Below are 18708 nucleotides of genomic sequence, written 5' to 3'. Positions count from 1 at the left end.
TGCCCGATTTCAAGCATGTCAGTATTGGAAAGAAGCTGGCATACAGAGTTGTTTTTTTACCCCTTTCTCAGTGTGTGGTTAACAAAGTGAATTACAATATATTTGCCTTCGATTGAGAGAAGATTAATTGGACAGCAACCGTGGAAGCAAGGAGAAGGTGCAACAGGTGTTTGTGAAAGCTTGACAATGTGCCTATGTTTGTAGTTTATCACTCATTCAGATCCAATTTCACTCTCCGTTTTCCATTGTCCTTTGTAATGGAGTATATGCTTTAACAAAACACATTAAGTCCTGACTGCTAAGGCAACATTATAATGTGGTTGTTATAACTGCCAACTTGAAAAGCTGATTTAGCCTCAATTTTAGTACAGTCTCACTACTGTCAAACTCATAATTAAAATGCAATTCTAAAAAAAGTAACTGATGACAGCCAAAAAAGCTTTTTATTGATTTTGATCTTTAGTTTGCTGGTCTTTGATAGACACAGTTCAGACACCACATAATCTATAGCCGAGAGACACTTCTTCATATCATTACTAGTTCAGGTATTTGTCAAACTCCAGAAAAGGCATCATGTCTACCTGTTGGATGAAGCATTAATACAAACAAATGGAGTTTAAAATAGTTATATCGTTTTAGCAAAATTTAAACCTCTCAGACACTTCTAAATTTCTCCTGCAATAATAATAATAATAATAATAATAATAATAATAATAATAATAATAATAATAATAATAATAATATCAGTAATACTATAGACTGCAACTGCCAGGTGATATGACAGAAGCGAGTCAACGCATGGGATACATTTTAAGTGATAGTTGTTTAATTTGTCCAAATATGATTGCCTTTTATCCTTTCATGCGTTGGGTTGGTGTAGTGTGCAGCTGTCTCCAGGTAAGCTTATGATATAATGGGATAGTATGGGACAACGGTAAAGTAGTACAGTACTCGCCGGCTAAGAGAACACCCCTCGGGAAGCAAGCGAAGTGTTCTTATAGCCAAAGTGTTCTCTAAAACTGAGTTAGCCACCAGACACAATATGAATCAATAAATAAATAAATGCATATATATTACTTGTCATGATGCATGCGCACCAACATATAAAATGAATTGATTAAGTAAAAGCAAAACAATAGTCAAGTGTTGTTCATAAACTATAGTAATAAAGTAACAGACAAACTAACGTTAATAAAACTAAAGCAAAACAACATGGTCAAAAAGCTTAAATCACTAAGTACTATGAAATTTGCTGGCAGGTGTGTTTCGGTCTATCACAACGGCAGAGGCAAAAATATTGGGGGTTACTTAGGGTTAACTTAACATTAATAAACTGTCAAACTAAATTAACACAGCACCCCTACACACGTTACAAAATGCAGCAGCAATATACAAGACATGGACATTATTTAACAGAATGGTGAAGCAACTCACCAGAACGGGAAACGCCAAATTGCTTGGTGACTTGTGCCTGATTTCAGGTTTTTTTTCAAGAGCTCAAACAATTTCCAACTTTTTGTAGCAAGAGATACAGCGGTGCATTTTGTCGTTTGTTTGCATGCCATTTTGTAGCGATGAGGTGCACTCGTGGAAATCAGAATAGAAAATAATTCAATGACATGACGGCAGTTCAGGAAAAATTTAATAAACCAAGAACAAGAACACAATGACAAGTCGCTTTTTACCAAACTGTACTGTATCCATTGTGAACAAATCGCTATCAGTGCCAAGGTGGCGTTCTTTTAAGCAAAGTTCCTTTTCCTTTAGCCGGAGCATTTACAATGGGAAAAATCTGTTTCACCACAAGGGTGTTCCCTTAGGCGAAGTGTTCACTTAGGAGGTGTTCCTATATGCAGAGACTAATGTACTTACCATCTGCAAAGCTGATATTTCAAATCCGCCATCACTGATTGCATTCAAAATCTTCCCAGTGAGCTCTGCGAATACAAACCACATTAACCAAAACATGCCTTCACATAGCAAGCAGGTGATTGTTATACAAAGAAACAATAGTTACATAATTGCTGTTACATTTTAAAAGGAAAGCTTATTTTCCAAACCTTTTATTTACCAGTTTTACACTTTTCATGATCACATTTTAGTTTTATGTTTAGGGGTATTTTAATTTTGCCAAAGCCTTGGATAATGATCACCGCCATTTATCTCCCTTGCAATTGATGACAATTTAGTCAGGCAACAAAACAACCCAAGCTTCCTTGTCAATCTGTGATACTGTGCATTTGTGTTGCCATTTTTAGAATGTGAAACCAAGACCACTTTGGTTCCACTGTATTAACCATTTGCGGATGCAATTATTCCTATCAGGTTCAATGTCGGACCCTGTCCGACATCATCAAAAAGACGCAAAAAATTGGCTTTTAGTCGTTTTTTCTACGGAAAATGGCCGAGTGGGAGCGACAGGAGCTGAGACAAGCCGGAAAAAAATAAAAAATTAAAGGCCGTATCTCATGAATAGTCATACTTGCCCCTGGCATCAGATAGGGGCGGTCAAAAGGAAACAAGCTGGATGGTACTGCATCAGCGCTCAGAGAATATCACGGACATTTGCAGAGCTTTTTTGAGATGTTATAGTAATAAAATAATGACTTGGATCGCATTATTGAGGTGATAAAACGAGTGATCAGGAGATGATTGATTGGTATGTACGACTATTATTATTATTATTATTATTTATTTCTTAGCATATGTGAAAGCTATAGCGAACGAAAGGGTGGGGCGGGGCTGGAGATGCCTAGTGAGTGCTTTGTTGATATGCAGGGCCTTTTAAACCCATTTGATTGTGGAAAAAAAAAATACTTTTAAACAGCGCGTCTAAAATTAACTTTGCGTGTGAAAATAAATTGGACCTGACGCGCCTGACGCGCACTTAATAAATGGACTGCAAAGGATTAACCTATTTATACCACAAGCGTGGGTATATCTGGTATATCTGAAATTCAGGACAAAGATGTGCTTCAGTAGTTCACACAATACTGCCACCAATATGTGTTTTATAACAACTTTAACATTTCTGAAATAATTTCAAATTTCTATTGTTGTTTTTATTTGGATTCGGAGTTCCTTGAGAAACATGCTTATTCAAGAAATGCCAGCTACCGATCTGCCTGTGCTGAACTTATCCGAACAGGCTGTAGCTCCTTGATTAACACCGTTATTGGAAGGAAACAACAGAGAGGCTGCAAACTGACAGACTGAGCTCAAGGTTCTATCTATAAAGACAGATGCAAAGAGACCATAAACAGGGTTCAAAAGCAGTCTGTTGAAAATGAAAGTAAACATCTGCCAAGTAAAATAATCCCTCAAGTAAGTGATTTCACATAAAATTGCTATTTATTTAAAAAATATGCTTGTGGTATAAATAGCATACTGAATGATCTTTCGTGGTATATGGTTCTTATTCGCATCAGGAAGATGTCTTTACATAAACCACTTGCCCCCTCTACATTCTCTATATATACTACTGTATACTGACCTATGCATTACATAGAGTACTGGAAGTGGACTCTATCTGGATTATAGTCCAATGTGGAATAAGGTTTAAGGATTTGGCCTAGACCTTGGTTTGATAAGTGAAATAATGCTTTTTCAATGTAGTTTCTCAGAAAACAATACTACAGATATTGAGACTTGACAGGGCAAGAGCTGGGGCTGGAGTGAAAGGTTGTTACTTGGAGAGGTAGTTTGAGGAGTGGCCTCAGAGGATAGGATCGGAAAGGAAAGAGGCTACTGACCGGCGGGAGCCTTCTTGGCCAGAGGAGAGAGAGAGCAGCCTCGAAGGCAGGCTGTTCAGCAGCCGCGGGAATCAGAAAACACATAAGATAGACTGGCTCGGCAGAGCCCACTACAGGCTCTGTGGAGTGGCAGTCCTGTAGAGGAATAGGCTCTTGCGCTGAATAACCTCGAAAAGGAATGATAATAGGGAGCTGGATATAGAGTCCAGTCTCAATTTGAGTAAGATAAAGAGCAGGAGCTGCTAAAGGATAGAGTGTGTGATCGGGGGTCCCCTCTGACTCATGTGGGGAGAACCCCATCTCAGCTGAGGCGTGGATGGCGGCGGCCATAGAGGTCGGGGAAGTGAGCCTCACTTACCCTCAAAGGCTGGCCCCCCGGCTTCCCGCATAACCCCACACCCATGGGACAAACAACAGTTCACGTGCCAATGCATAACTAGACAAACAAGGTGGATTTGTTTTTTTTTCTTTTTGGACAAAAGAACGGGTAGAGTGAAATTATGTGTTTACCTGCCGCACAGTGGAGAGGACCCCCCCCCCCATTAGGGGGGAAAACCTCTGATGGACCCGGTGGATTAGGTAGCCCCCACTCCAGGCATGCTAACAATTTTTTGGTGAGCTGCAGCTGTATCGGAAACAGATGTGCGTATGTATGATTCTACTGCTGAGGAGGACCAGGGCCCTAGGCTTTTAATTAGATGCAGTCTGATGTTGGCTTTTGCTGCTGAGATGGCTGCTCCAATTTTACTGCATTTAATCCTGTACTTTAGAGTATTGTAATCTGTCACAAGTGTTATTTAATCTGTAGTATTTTGTATTTAATTACATCCTGATGTAACTATCACTGACACTTATCTGCTCTGTTATTGAATCATATTTTGTCATACTTGTACTTGCTAGGACCAAAGTCATTGTATTTTTATCTTGCTCTTAATTGTATTATTACTTGTACTGTGATTCTTGAAATGTATTTTTGTTTACGACTGCAAGTCGCCCTGGATAAGGGTGTCTGCTAAGAAATAAATAAATAAATAAATAAATAAAAAATAATAATAATAATTCTAAAGGAGTAAGGAGTGTAGAACTGAGGAGAAAGGCCTGCTTTGGAGATAAGAGGCAAGATGAGTTGAGAACGAATGTCTTGTAACTACTGCACGGGAGGAGCTTGTGAACAGTGGATCCATCATGAGGAAAGGCTTCTTTCTGCAGATGTATCTAGACATGGAGGTGTAAGGACATAAAGAAGAATTAATCTTCGACAGCTGTATAAATTGACCCTGACGAAGTTGATCTGTCTTAGAGATGCAGAGCATAATTAGGAAGTAAGAATCTGGAACTAAGGAGATGTCGTTGGAACAGATGCCGAGAGAAGGAAAGCTGGAAAGGGATGGGACTGTATATTCGGAGCATCTAAGTAAACCAAAGAAAGCAGTTAAGCACATGACTTTCATGAGGAGATCATCGATGGGGTTGAAACAGCCTTTTCACAAGATTGATGTGAGCGACTGTAGAATATCCGAAGATATAGGAAGTCGAGATGGGGAAGTAGGAGGGGAGCTCTTAGATATGCCACGGAGTGTCAGGCGGATTGCTGGAATGGCCAGAAGAATCAGAGAGGACACTTACATGAGACGGAACTGAATTCCGGAGATGTAAGATTTGATTCTGGAAGCAGAATCAAATTAAATGGAACTGGCTGTATTTGGGGTTTTTTTGCGCAGAAGGAGGAGAACGAAGACCAGCCTGTAGAGTAGGATAATCTTGCTGATGGAGCTAGGGCAGTGGACATGTAATTTCTAGCAGATAGAAGAAGGTTGAAGACAGGAGAGCTCATAGGAATACTAGGTGCTGGTATTGCGGAACTTGGAGAGGTGCTGGAGATGCTGTGGGAACTAACTGCTGAAATCTGGCGATCTGTAGGCAAGAAAGAATATCAGCTGAAGTGAGTGAAAAGAAACTCACTGTCAAGTATGAGCACATTTAAGCTGCATGAAGTGCCTCCTTGGGATTGCAGGAGGTTGTTGCACAATTGTCTGCCAACCAGAATTTTGATAGGATGTCGATGTTGGTCTTTAAGTGTTAAGGTGATTTAGATGGAGCCAAAGATGAGGCTGCTTTCAGGAGCGATGTAGAATGCATTGCTGTGAGGCTGCTGCAAAACCTTTGCCAATCTGAAATCTGGCAATCTTCTATAATATTGCGGCGAATCTGTGCAGAAAGAGAATGACGGTCGATTGTATTTGGACAGAGGAAAATAGAGTTTGCTGTGGATGCTTTGTCTGTAGGCGTTGGCAAAACTGCTGAAAACAAGGTTAAAAAGAGGTCTAAAATCAGGGAAAGACCGATCAACAAAATGGTTATCTGCTGATAAGATGGCGGTGGCTTTAATGGAGTATGCTTTATGGTACTCGTAGAACATATAACCCCTGTATCTAACTGAGAGCTCCAAGATGTAGAATAAAGTATTGATCCAGCTCTTGATGGCATTGTGGAAGTTAATGTCGCGTGACTTTGCGTGAGTGTAACATTGATATCTTTACCTTCAATTATTTATTTTCCGATGCTAGGAGAGTGACGCCTGATAGAAGGGGCTGTTGAAATCACAGGCGGCTCGTCAGTACAGGCAAGTGAGGCATGGCCTGCTGAGCGTCGTCTATCTGACTATCTATGAAGACACTTTGGATATTCTTTATATATTTATTATTCATTTAAACGTATATTGAATACATATTTTAGGACAGTTAAGCATATATATAAGTTAACATAGGTCCACGAGATGCGCCTGCAGTCGAATTCGGCGAGTTGAACTTACTCTTTCCAGTTGTGAAAATGCAGCGGCAGGAAGCTGGAAGATTGCAGTACTGAGGCACAGGGCCTCATGAAACTGCGTGGTTAACACGGCAACTTAACACTCCCATTAGGGGCTCAATGAGGCTGTTGTCGTGGGTAACCATGGCCGATCTTTATAATGGAGACACAGCGGAGGTTGAATAATGGAGTGGCGCGGCTGGAGATTAGTTTTTGAGGCTGTGTGGTCCAGTGGTTAAAGAAAAGGGCTTGTAACCAGGAGGTCCCCGGTTCAAATCCCACCTCAGCCACTGACTCATTGTCTGACCCTGAGCAAGTCACTTAACCTCCTTGTGCTCCGTCTTTCGGGTGAGACGTAGTTGTAAGTGACTCTGCAGCTGATGCATAGTTCACACACCCTAGTCTCTGTAAGTCGCCTTGGATAAAGGTGTCTGCTAAATAAACAAATAAAATAAATAATAGTTGCAGGCTTAACTGGTGATGCAGCTGTTGCAGCGAGAAATAAAGAAGCTGAAGAATGAGGAATCTTCGGAGCAGATAGGAAAATTGCTCTAAATCATCTGTCGGACGAGAGAATGAGAAGATGAAGTTTAGACATTAGTAAAGACAGAAAGTTTAAGCACGTTTGACGGAGTCTGAGCAATTCCTAGAAAGCAAAAACACTAGAAAACAAACTGAAAACACTAGACAGCAAGCTGTGTGAGATTAAGACTTAAACAGGAAATAGAAGATTGACAGGGAAAGCAGGGTGGAGCCCTGGATCTCATCCCCGGAATACGCCTATAGGCTATCACGTAATTTAAAAAAATACAACAACTATATGAACATAATTTGTGGTGATATTTTATTTAACATCATGTAATCAAAAAAACTACAAAATGATATTGCAAAAGTCTACTAGAAGCCATAATAGTAGTACAGTAGTTCACATTAGATTTTGAAATGTCACATTTTTCCATTTTTGTACATGGAAAACTACAAAGCAGCATGTAATTCAATGTGTTAATGTAACATTAGTTATTCAGCAGGTTTCATTCAACTTTATGAAGCAAAATTTGTTAATTCTATAGGGTGATGCAAAACTTTTGGCCATAGCTGTATAAGACTTCATCCCCTCACAAAGCAGCACTTCTAATATTAAGCAGAATTAGAGGCAACAATTAATTAGATCAATCTTTAATTCTCACTTACTTAACAGAGTAGTGGACCATTATAATAATAATAATAATAATAAAAAAAGTTTAAAAAGAGTAATGCAATACTAATCTAAGAAAAAATGCCCAGCAAATAACCTCAATCTGAAATTCTAGAGACAAAACTTACTATGTTTCTTGCTCATCATCAAGTTACCAGGCAGCACACCTGACAGATAACCTTTCAGCAATTTTTAATTAGGTGAAGAGATGAGCTTCTTACATAAACCAACTCCTACACTGCTCTACTCAGTGGGTACTTTTCCACATGCATGCAAATTATACTAAGCTGTATTCATTTATTTTTACAATATTTTTAGGGCTTCTGATTTTCGGTTTTAACCGATAAACCTTGATAAAACAATACAAAAAAAATAAAAAATCTTTGTATAGCCAATAAACACAGGAAAAACCCTGGAAATGGTTACTGAATTCACATGGACTTCACCCCTTTCCCAGTGTAGCTAGCTGTGCAATGTCCCTCTTTCCTGACTTGTATCTAACATTGATTCATTCTGAATACTTTAAACCCACCCACTACTGAGTGGAAGCAGATTTCTGCATTTCTACTGGAGGCTGTGCAGACAGGGAGTATTGTACACCTTGTGAGATTTAAAACAATCTTACAATTTAATAAGGATGGACTTGCTGAAGGGGTTTAAAGCTGTATTACAGTTATAGGGAGGATTTACACGCTTGTGGAATTTAAAACAGAATTACAAATTGTGGTGACATTTTTAAAAATGCCTAGAAACACAAAACCCCCAGAAGAATAAGCCTGTGACCATAAGGATTTCATTCTGGAAGACTGCAAAGGAAAGAAAGTACTAGTTTGTACTGTGAAGTTATTATACATATTGTGCCAGGAAAAAACATCCAAGAATTTGGGAAAGTAACCAAAAACAATAATCTCACACAGTAAAAAAAAGACTTCAGGACATCTACATAAAACTCAAAAATAGGTAAATAAATAAATACATACATACATAAATAAATAAAATAAACAAACAAACACAGAAAAATGAAATTAATAAAACAGAAGCCCTAAATATTTTAGGCATATCTTTAAATAATCCCCTTTTAACTCTCCATGAGAAACACATCCTCAGCCTCTGTGATTATGTGTACTAGACATACTGGGAAGTACTCTCCAGAAGCATTGTGCACATATTCAAATCAGTTTTCTGAGATGCTATGGCAACATCATGATCAGACGATATCTGATGTCTCTAGAGCCCCAGACCTAGACTGTTGTTTTGCCCTGTGTTTTGTTGTCTGTGTTACACAATAGCCCTTTTCACCACTGAAGGTCTGGATTTGAATATCTCAAATCATAAGTTCAGTGGTCTCAACCTAGGCCCCCACATCACACAATTCAGCACAGCTGTACCAGCACTACCTGCTTAATTTGACAAGAAAATGATTCAGGATAGTTAACATGTGAAATGACGCCGTTTCAGTTTTCAATTTTGCTTACAAACCATCCTGTTTTATTATTATGGCCCTAAGGTTAACTAAAATTAAAACCTTACCAAAAGTAAAGAATACAAAATTACAAACCACTAAATTGAAGCAGCTGGTATACTATATTAGCTTTTGATTCCCCATTGTCCAGGGCGAGGTACTCTTCACACTACAAGTGGCTTTATAGATGCATTAAATAACAAATATTTGTGTTAATCAGTTAACCTGCAAACCATCTGACTGAGACTATCCATCATACTTCTGCTAGGCAAAGCAGAACAAGACAACTCAGGGATAGACACAGACTTACTCTCAAACAGTCATGGCAATACACAAACCTTGTCAAATTTACAATATTTATGATGGTGTCTTTTAAACTACATTCTTCTGGTATCAGACATGAAGACATCTCAGTTAATGTGGATAAAGACTGTCTAGAAGTTTTTGCATTTCCAAATCCTTCTGGTACAAATCCACTTAGAAATCAGCAGGAAGTGAGGCTCAATTACAAAAGAAACTGCAGGTGTGATGACAACATAATAAGCATGTGCCCTTATCTTGGCCTGGATTAGTCTGAAAACTACTTAAGCTACATGCATAAGAAGATGAAAGTTAAGACTTAAAATGCCAGCTGTAATTGTACACTCCAGGAACACACAGTTACACTGTGGTAACGAGCAGCACCATTCCTGGCTTCTACTGAGATAGTGCAAAGCAAACAATAGCTGAAAAGGTTTATTGAGATAAAAAAAAAAAAAAAAACGTCATTAAATACAATATAACAAAACCTAATTGTTGTCCATGTTGGACCCTGTGCAAACATGCACCTAAATCACACTACAAGGATTTGGGAGTAAAATTGGAAAGAAAAACATTCTTTCACAGTCCTCATTTAGTCACTGGCAACAGTAATTAAGTACCTATGCACAATAAGTACCTTTTGGTGCTGTTATTATTTTTTTTTTTTAGCTTTGCGCTTGCAATTGCTTGTGCTATTAAAAGTTTTACATTAGTTGACCTCCAGATACAAAATGTATAATTATGTGAGATCGTAATTTATTTTTACATCAGGCAGTACAGATTTAAGGCCCCCCGCCCCCCCTCAGGTTGTCCTCAGCTCACTGCGCACCAGCGCCCCTGTGGTCTGGCCGGGCACCTGCAGGCTTGCCTGTAAGCTGCCCAGAGCTGCGTTGTCCTCCGACGCTGTAGCTCTGAGGTGGCTGCATGGTGGGCCTGCAGTGTGAAAAAGAAGCGGTCGGCTGATGGCACACGCTTCGGAGAACAACGTGTGTTTGTCTTCGCCGCTCCTAAGTCAGTGCGGGGGTGGTAGCGGTGAGTTGAGCCTAAAAATAAATTGACTATTCCAAATTGGGAGAAAGTGATAAAAAAAAAAAAAAAAAAACACAATTGGAGACTACCAAATTAAAATTATATATATATATATATATATATATATATATATATATATATATATATATATATATATATATATATATATATATATATATATATTAGTAATAATCACCGGCGTAGATTTAGCTAGGGACGGTAGGGACATGTCCCTACCAATGTCAAGGGACCGTTGAATTGTCCCTACTAATAATTTTGATAAATCTGAAACGTCTTTTGTCAAGTCATTTTATCTGCTCCACAAAGGGTTAACTCTCTCAAGCCCCCCGCCCCTTCCCCTCGTTACTCCTCCCTCCTCCAAAAAAACAAACCAAAAAAAAGAACGCTAATTTGATTGGCTTAGGCCCTTCCATAATGCATCACTGTAACACGGACTCAGTGCGTGGGTGACGTCAGGGACCACCAGAGTGTGTTGATTTCATTGAAGTGCGAAAGTGCACAAGGACTCGGGCGTGAAAGGTAACTCTTCGGGTTTAAAATAAGGACAATTCTAGTCATTCTTAAACGGTGTATATTGTGCCACAATTTTCACATTTATTTTAAAAAATAAGAATAAATATAATCCGTTTAATTCGATGTTTGTGTTTGTTGGTTAATGCGTTGTCACATTATTTCAATCCTCCTTCCTCCCTTTGTAACTAACTTACTACTTGCTTGATATTTTTGTATCGTGTGTGTAAAAAGCGAACACGAACATATGTATTTGATTGAATGGACAGTGTGACTATCCAGGCGGCTAAATAAACGCTCTATATTATATAGGCAGTAATAAAAAATATATATTAAAAAGTAAAATTAAACGGGGGCGGGGGACGACGACGACAGATATACAAATACATTTCAGTGGGGCGTGAGTAAAAAAAGGTTGAGGCCCGCTGGCTTAGGCTGGACTCTGGAAAGACGCTCATCTGAAGCTGCCGCTTGCCGGTCAGTCTGATATGAGTGTGAGCCACTGACTGAATGAAAGCCAGGTGCCGGGGCTGAAGGTATTGTCAGCTCGTCAGCAACATAGTTTGAGAGAATAAACCTACCGACCTACCTACCTATTACGTTAGCGACCCATTACTAGCTGATAACCCAACGTCCTTGGTGGCTAGTTGGCTTGTTTCACAGCTAAATCATTATGTGTGTGAGAGAAAGAGTGTGTGAGTGTGCGTGAGCATGTTTTGATATCGTCATCCAACTAACGTTAGCTTTAGGTGACTAAGCATAATAGCAACCAAAAAAAGAAAGATGGACATAAGGAAGTTTTTTTTACAAAAAGTCAAAGTGTAAGTAGGAAGATGTTATTAAAGTAATAAACACAATTGATAATGATTCTCATAGCAAATGTAAAAATAATTTACTAATGAAGTTAGCAGTCATACTTTCTCTCTAAACAGCATTCATCAATTTATCATTTTATCAGGCGAGTGAAGCAGTGCAACCTGGTAAAAGCAGTACAGAGGCAGGTGAAGCAACAGGGTCGCAGGTGACGGCTGTAATGGCTTAGTGATTATAACAGTGAAAGTGTTAGACTCAGTTTTGAGATATTATTGTTTGAGGCACATTGTGATATAATAGTAGGCTAATGCTGTATAAGTTAGCATAGCCATATATTTTCTCTCTACATGCATCAATTTATTATTTTATCAGCTGAATGAAGCAATGCACCCAGGTAAGAGCAGCAGCACAGACACAGGAGAGGCAGGCAGAGCACGTGAGCGTGCATGTGCTCATGCTTGTAGCGCCAGGGGTATTGGTAGCTTACAGTAAGGCTGGGATAGGTTATAATTCAGGTTATTAGTAATTCTACAGCAGGGATGTCAAACCAGCTTCTAGGAGGGACACTTTATCATAGTGTTTTAAGTGTATACCAGCCAACTTCATGTCAATCAAATTGTCCTCGATTCATGTCCAGCATTCATTTCAAGCCACCAGAAGTTACCATTTAACAGCTGTCTCCTAAAAAATTTCTTCCCGGGGGGGCATGCCCCCGAACCCCACTAGCGACCGTGACTCCGCCCCCCTACAAAATTGTGTCCCCACCAATGTTCAAACCAAACCTACGCCCTTGGTAATAATAATAATAATAATAATAATAAATAATAACAGTGCACATATATATACATAGGGGCGGGGCACTCCGCCACTTGGCCCCATTTTTGAAGGGCTGAAACCCCTTGTGGGACATGAGTTAACAAACTGACCTTTGGTGGGCTTATAGATGAGGATTTGAAGGACTTGTAAAATAACTGACTTGGTAATCTGTGTCCTTCACAGTTTAATAAATGTACAAACATGAACATGCATTTATATTGTTTGGGGTTATATTGGACAATATTAGCAAATAGTTTGAGTTTAAACCAGAGAAACCATAAAAACGTGTATAAAGAAATAAATCCATAAAACTAAAGCCATCTTTAAAAATTGATTCTTGTAAAGTTCTGAAACAAGCATTCAGGAACACTGGGCAGCAGTGTGGAGTAGTGGTTAGGGCTCTGGACTCTTGACCGGAGGGTTGTGGGTTCAATCCCCAGTGGGGGACACTGCTGTTGTACCCTTGAGCAAGGTACTTTACCTAGATTGCTCCAGTAAAAACCCAACTGTATAAATGGGTAATTGTATGTAAAAATAATGTGATATCTGTATAATGTGAAATAATGTATAATGTGATATGTTGTAACAATTGTAAGTCGCCCTGGATAAGGGCGTCTGCTAAGAAATAAATAATAATAATAATAATAATAATAATAACATGCCAAACATGTTAATTTTAGCTTTTGCTCTATCTGAAGGCCACAGATATATGATGACATCATGATGTACAACATAAGCTCCTGATTGGGTGGTTTTTTTTTTAAAGTAGTTGGCTATCCTGCCTTTGTTGTGTACGACTGAGTTGGTGTTGGAGAGAAAGTTTAGACAGCAGTTTAGGTTTTTTGTACTTTTTTGTAATCCCTGTATTACATCATTTTGTCTTGCTTTTATAATTTCATATAGATCTCATTTCATTTGCTTACCGTTGCAAGTAAATTATCTACCACTGGACCTCACCTAACATTATCCAGCCATAAATATCTGCTCAGCAATACCTGCTCAGAAATACCTGGCAAGCATGAGGACAATCTGGGGCCGCATTCTAGGGTGCGCAAGTGGGTCCCCACAAATGCTATTGAAATGAAAAGGCTCTGGGGCTTATCTCTTCTAATGGGACTAGGGGATAAACCTAGAATACATTTATATTGGTACACCAACCCAATCCATGCTGGACAAACTAAACAATAATTAAATCACAAGCTTTCAATACCACAAAGGTCTCTTCTTCAGATGACCAAAAAGCCTCAAACACATGGCACCAATGAAAACTTCAGAGTATGACAAAAATATATGTAGTATTTCTGGGGTATCTAAAACAGAACATATAGTAATTTTGGTGTAAAACAGCTGACTCCCAAAATCACAAAATTCTAGTAGCACAGAGCGTCCACAAAGGCCTCAGCAGAGAAGGGGAGCTGTATTATGTTTTGATATGCTTTTTGAAAGCACACACTAGTATGGTTTAAAATCAAACGGTCATTTACTTTATAGGTGGTACTGCAGATCACATCTGTACAGCGTGTGTGTAGAAATTCAACTTAGTTGGAACATCATAGGTTAATGATTTGCTCTGCCACCCTTGCCCTGTAAAAGCATCCCTGTAAAGAATTAAGCAATTGGAGGTGAGTTTGCTACAAACCACCCAGTTTAGTGTCTGCCTTTGAGCATGCTGTAAATCAGAATACAGCTCTTTCAAATGTCAGCTCTGTTTAATGGGATGTCTATAGAAGGAATCACATATAGCTAAATACAGAGAACAGTGGGTAAGTGTCACACCAAAGCTGTGTAGTCATAAACATTTTTTAATTATTCATAGCTCTGTGTGAAACTGACAATGTGAGCGAGAAAGAGAGAGTGCAAAATACTGCTAAATATATATTTGCTAAGTAAGCTCTGTTTATTTATATAATCATTTTCCTGGAACCTTTCCTGCATTCAAAAGATACGCAAAATGCATCTTGGGTCATGCTTCGGTTATTCCTCCATTACACCTTCATCTGTCCTCTACGCCCTTCAAACCTGCCAGACACACACAAAACTCTCTCAGTTGCACCACATGTCACGTGCCTTTGATCACTGCGTCATGTTCCCACTGCAGGTACCACTGTTGCTAGGATATGGTGTTCCTGCTGCCTAGCAACAGCTGTTTCTTTATTCCTGTCAGGAGTTGATCAGCGATCAAGGAAAACACGATTTTCAAACGCATTGTGACAGCATAAAAGGGGAAATCTGTAAATGAACTACAGTAATTTAAATGAACCTATTATAATAAAGGACTTTGGTCTAGGTTGGAGAGTTTATAGAGTGTTCAAGACATCAAGGTTAGCACTTCAGTATGCATTGTTCTCTGCTACCTTGTATATTTTATGATGCACTCAATTTATAAGAATTACTGACATAAGAATCAAAACCACTGGGACCAAATCATTCCTATACTAACATAGTAAAATACTCCGCTTGTAAGAATCAAGCAATCTGCTTAGAAGAATCATTGACTGCAAGAAACTGACTGCATGTAATACGATACTGCATCAGACGTGTCCAACCAATAAAGCTGTTTCTGAATTTAAATTTGATCACATCTCGTGTGATTTAGGCACGTACACAGCATGCGCAGTGTAATCCCTGGTCTGCAGCGACTCCCAGTAGAAAAAAAGCAAATCATGCAGTTTATGAGTGTCGACATGCAGGAAAAAGAAAGACGCGCAACTGCATTGTACAGGTATTTTTTGTGGTCTCTGTTAGTGAAAATGTGTTTTAATAAAGTGAATACACATTCATTGAATACATACTGAGTACAACACTGTTATTGTGTGATATGCATATAGAGGGAGGGGGATTGCGTAGCGCGGTGATGGATGCAAATCTCAGTGAAAAACTGAGATTTGCATCGCAACTGAAAAAAGGCAAGCCACAGATGCTTAAATGCAGTGGTAGACCTGACAGTAAAATATTGTACTGTACTGTAATGTCATGTCATTTTAATTCAAAGGCCATTACATGTAACACCAGACGGCAGTTAAACTAGACACTCACGAGAAGATCGCTTCTCAAGTAAACTATAGTAAAATAGGATTCTGTAGCCTTGAGTAAACATAATTGTGATCATATAACAAGTTGCTTACACACGAGGACTTGTTTTAATTGTTTTTATGTATTTTCCTCAGTGACTGAACACCATTGGCATTTGTATACTGTATTTAAACATCTGATGCGCGGAGGGACGCTTTTGCTAATTGTAATCATATCGGTCCGCTTTTAAGAATCAACCTCTTATAAGAATCAAATCATCCAGGACACATGTGATTCTTATAAACGGAGTGTACCGTATGTTAATTTCTGAATTTTTATTTAATTTAAATCATGGAATTAATTCCTTCTGAACATCTTTTAATTGGCACGGTTCACCTGGACAAGGCAGACAAACCCCAGCACAAACCTATTAGTAAACCTTTACATTCTCACAGACCAACTAGAGAACAGGATACAGATGGGGAAAAGCATCAATAACCTAATTTAATAAAAAAATTAAATACTGTGAATCCACCGCAGTTACCTGTGCAATAATTTATAGTGAGCATCCAGGTAACATCAACTAACTCATATTTTGTCAGATAACCCATTTTCTGCTATTTCAAATAACTAGGAAGACATGGAAGTACTATAACAGCACCCCTCTAATAAATTATATTCACACATACAGTCACCCTACTAGTTAATAGATATGGCCAGGGAGAATGCATGTGCCATACAGCACTGAGACTTGACAGGTAGTAACAACAAGTTAAAGGACAGTATAGTTGGCACCTAACATAATAATGGTCAATGTTAAGTGCAGTTGTGGTCATTTTGAGCAGCTGTACACATGATATGACCACGCCTCTATGACGCAAATTAGGGGCCAAACATACCATCCTGATCTCCATGGTCCACAGTTCCTATCTGCCAAGTTTTATTGCTCTGGCATATCTATGAACTTGAAAAAAACATTTGACTATGTGCGCTTCAAAAGGCACTGGTTTGTAACTTGGCATAATTCCAAATAAGTCCATTATTAGCATCATAACCAGAAGCTTAAGAATAAATGATTACCAAGGCTACAAAATGCTGCTGACATTAGTTTGATCCTGTTTCAGGCTGCTCTTTCTACACCTTATCCTTTCTCTCGCAAGAAGGTCAAATAAGGATCCAGCTTAGAATGTACAGTATTATTCAACCTGTAGTAACTGCAGAACAAACAAACAAACAAACAAACAAACTGAGGTTTATCAGCATTTTAATAAAAATCTCCTCACCACCAATAACGGTTCACATAATACAGCTTAAAATACACATGTTATTAAAGAGAAGTTCAAGAGAAAAACTAATCTAGGCATGTCTGACCTTTATACTTCTATTTCAATTGCAGAAAAAGCTATTTTCATTTCTGATTACTACGACACTAACTCAGAATATTTGTAGATGGCTTCAGATTGCTAAACACATTTCAGAGGTCACCTTGGATAGTAAATGTGCACAGAGCAGTCTCATTCTTTGCAATATACAGTGCAATAATGCTGAAGCATGAAATGATATCTGCAACCCCCGTGCTGACTCAGGAGAGAAGACGACGAGCACACGCGTCCTCCGAAACGTGTGCTGTCAGCCATCCACTTCTTTTCACTCTGCAGGCTCGTCAGAGGACCAAACAGCTCTGGGCCGCTTGCAGGCAGACATGCAGGCACCTGGCCAGTCTACAGGGGTCGCTGGTGCGCGGTGAGCCGAGGACACCCTAGCCGACCTAAGTCCTCCCCACCCCGGGCGGCGCTCGGCCAATTGTGAGCCGCCTCCTGGGAACTCCCATCCGCGACCAGCAGCGGAATAGCCTGGTCCCGAACCGACGACCTCCAGGCTATAGGGCGCATCCTGCACTCTACATGGAGTGTCTTTATTGGACGCACCACTCGGGAGCTTTTAACACAACCATCATTCTCTGACAGGATGCATGAACACGGTCCTTTAGCAACCTCTGGGATGGAGCTTGACAGCCATTCTGTGCCTGGACACCACAACACCCATCCACCCAATTACATTTTCCGTCCGGAAAGTGTACCAGTGGAAATCTATTAACCAGATCTGACTTTGCACAAGTACCCCAGACTGGAATCGAATCCAGGGCCTAGAAGTGACAGGTGAGAGACCGTGTCGCCGTGTCGCCAACTCTAACCACAGATACCAAATACCACAGATGTTCAGTGATACAGTATAAATACAGAGTTCATTCGCATCATTACCATTTTCTTTCGAAGGTGTGACGTACACAGAATTCCCCGAGTTATAACAGCTGCTTTCAATTCATATAACAGTGCTATATCTGAGGCTAGAACTGTAGGATATTTTGTCATCAAATGTATAAAATTAGCTGGTATTAAAAGATGGCACCATAGGTTGCAACTGGCTGCTGTCAAACAGATACAAGAGTTTATAATTTCCAAGAAAACTGTAATGTGCAAGAATGCTGTGGTACCTCCAGCATGAGTCATAAAGGAAAGATGTCAGCCTTTTAACCATCTTCAGCTACAAAAAAATCCATAAATATTCAAGTCACCGATTAGTTATCTTTAACTTGTAATCGTGAAAGGGCTAAATCACCACTCTTCGTATTATTTGTTCTAGAACACCCCACTGTAGCATAACAAAAAAATAAATCTATTTTAAAAAGACATTTTATGATTTGAAATGATAATGCTAAAAGTTCTACCTCTTTGGCAATTTCATATGGTTTCTCGGCTTAAGCACTGTTAGACCTATTCCAAGATCTTGATAAGGTACTAATAATATGTATATGTTTGACACAGCCATTTTAACTACCGATATCTCATAAGCCATTTCAGATGATGACTTCATGTACTACAAAATCTGTCAGTATGACTACAGGATGAGATATACAATTCATACTTTGTAGATCAAGTTCGATTGTGGGCATTATACACGAAACGTTAACCCTTTTGTGGCAGTAATTT

The 18708-nt window shown here is 39.2% G+C and overlaps 1 protein-coding gene across 1 annotated transcript in view; it reads right to left on the bottom strand.

Moving 5' to 3' along the window:
• The window catches only part of LOC117405620 (nucleoside diphosphate kinase 7-like), a 63680-nt gene that overhangs the window by 25238 nt on the left and 19734 nt on the right, over positions 1 to 18708 (bottom strand). Inside the window, exon 8 of the mRNA XM_034008821.3 lies at positions 1873 to 1937. Coding sequence (XP_033864712.1) covers positions 1873 to 1937 — 65 coding nt within the window. The remainder of the gene's footprint in view (positions 1 to 1872; positions 1938 to 18708) is intronic.

Source organism: Acipenser ruthenus, chromosome 9 (assembly GCF_902713425.1).
Source record: "Acipenser ruthenus chromosome 9, fAciRut3.2 maternal haplotype, whole genome shotgun sequence".
In the NCBI taxonomy this organism is placed as follows: Eukaryota; Metazoa; Chordata; class Actinopteri; order Acipenseriformes; family Acipenseridae; genus Acipenser; species Acipenser ruthenus.
Note: the sequence above shows the minus strand (reverse complement) of the source record. Positions and strands in the feature narration are given on the sequence as shown.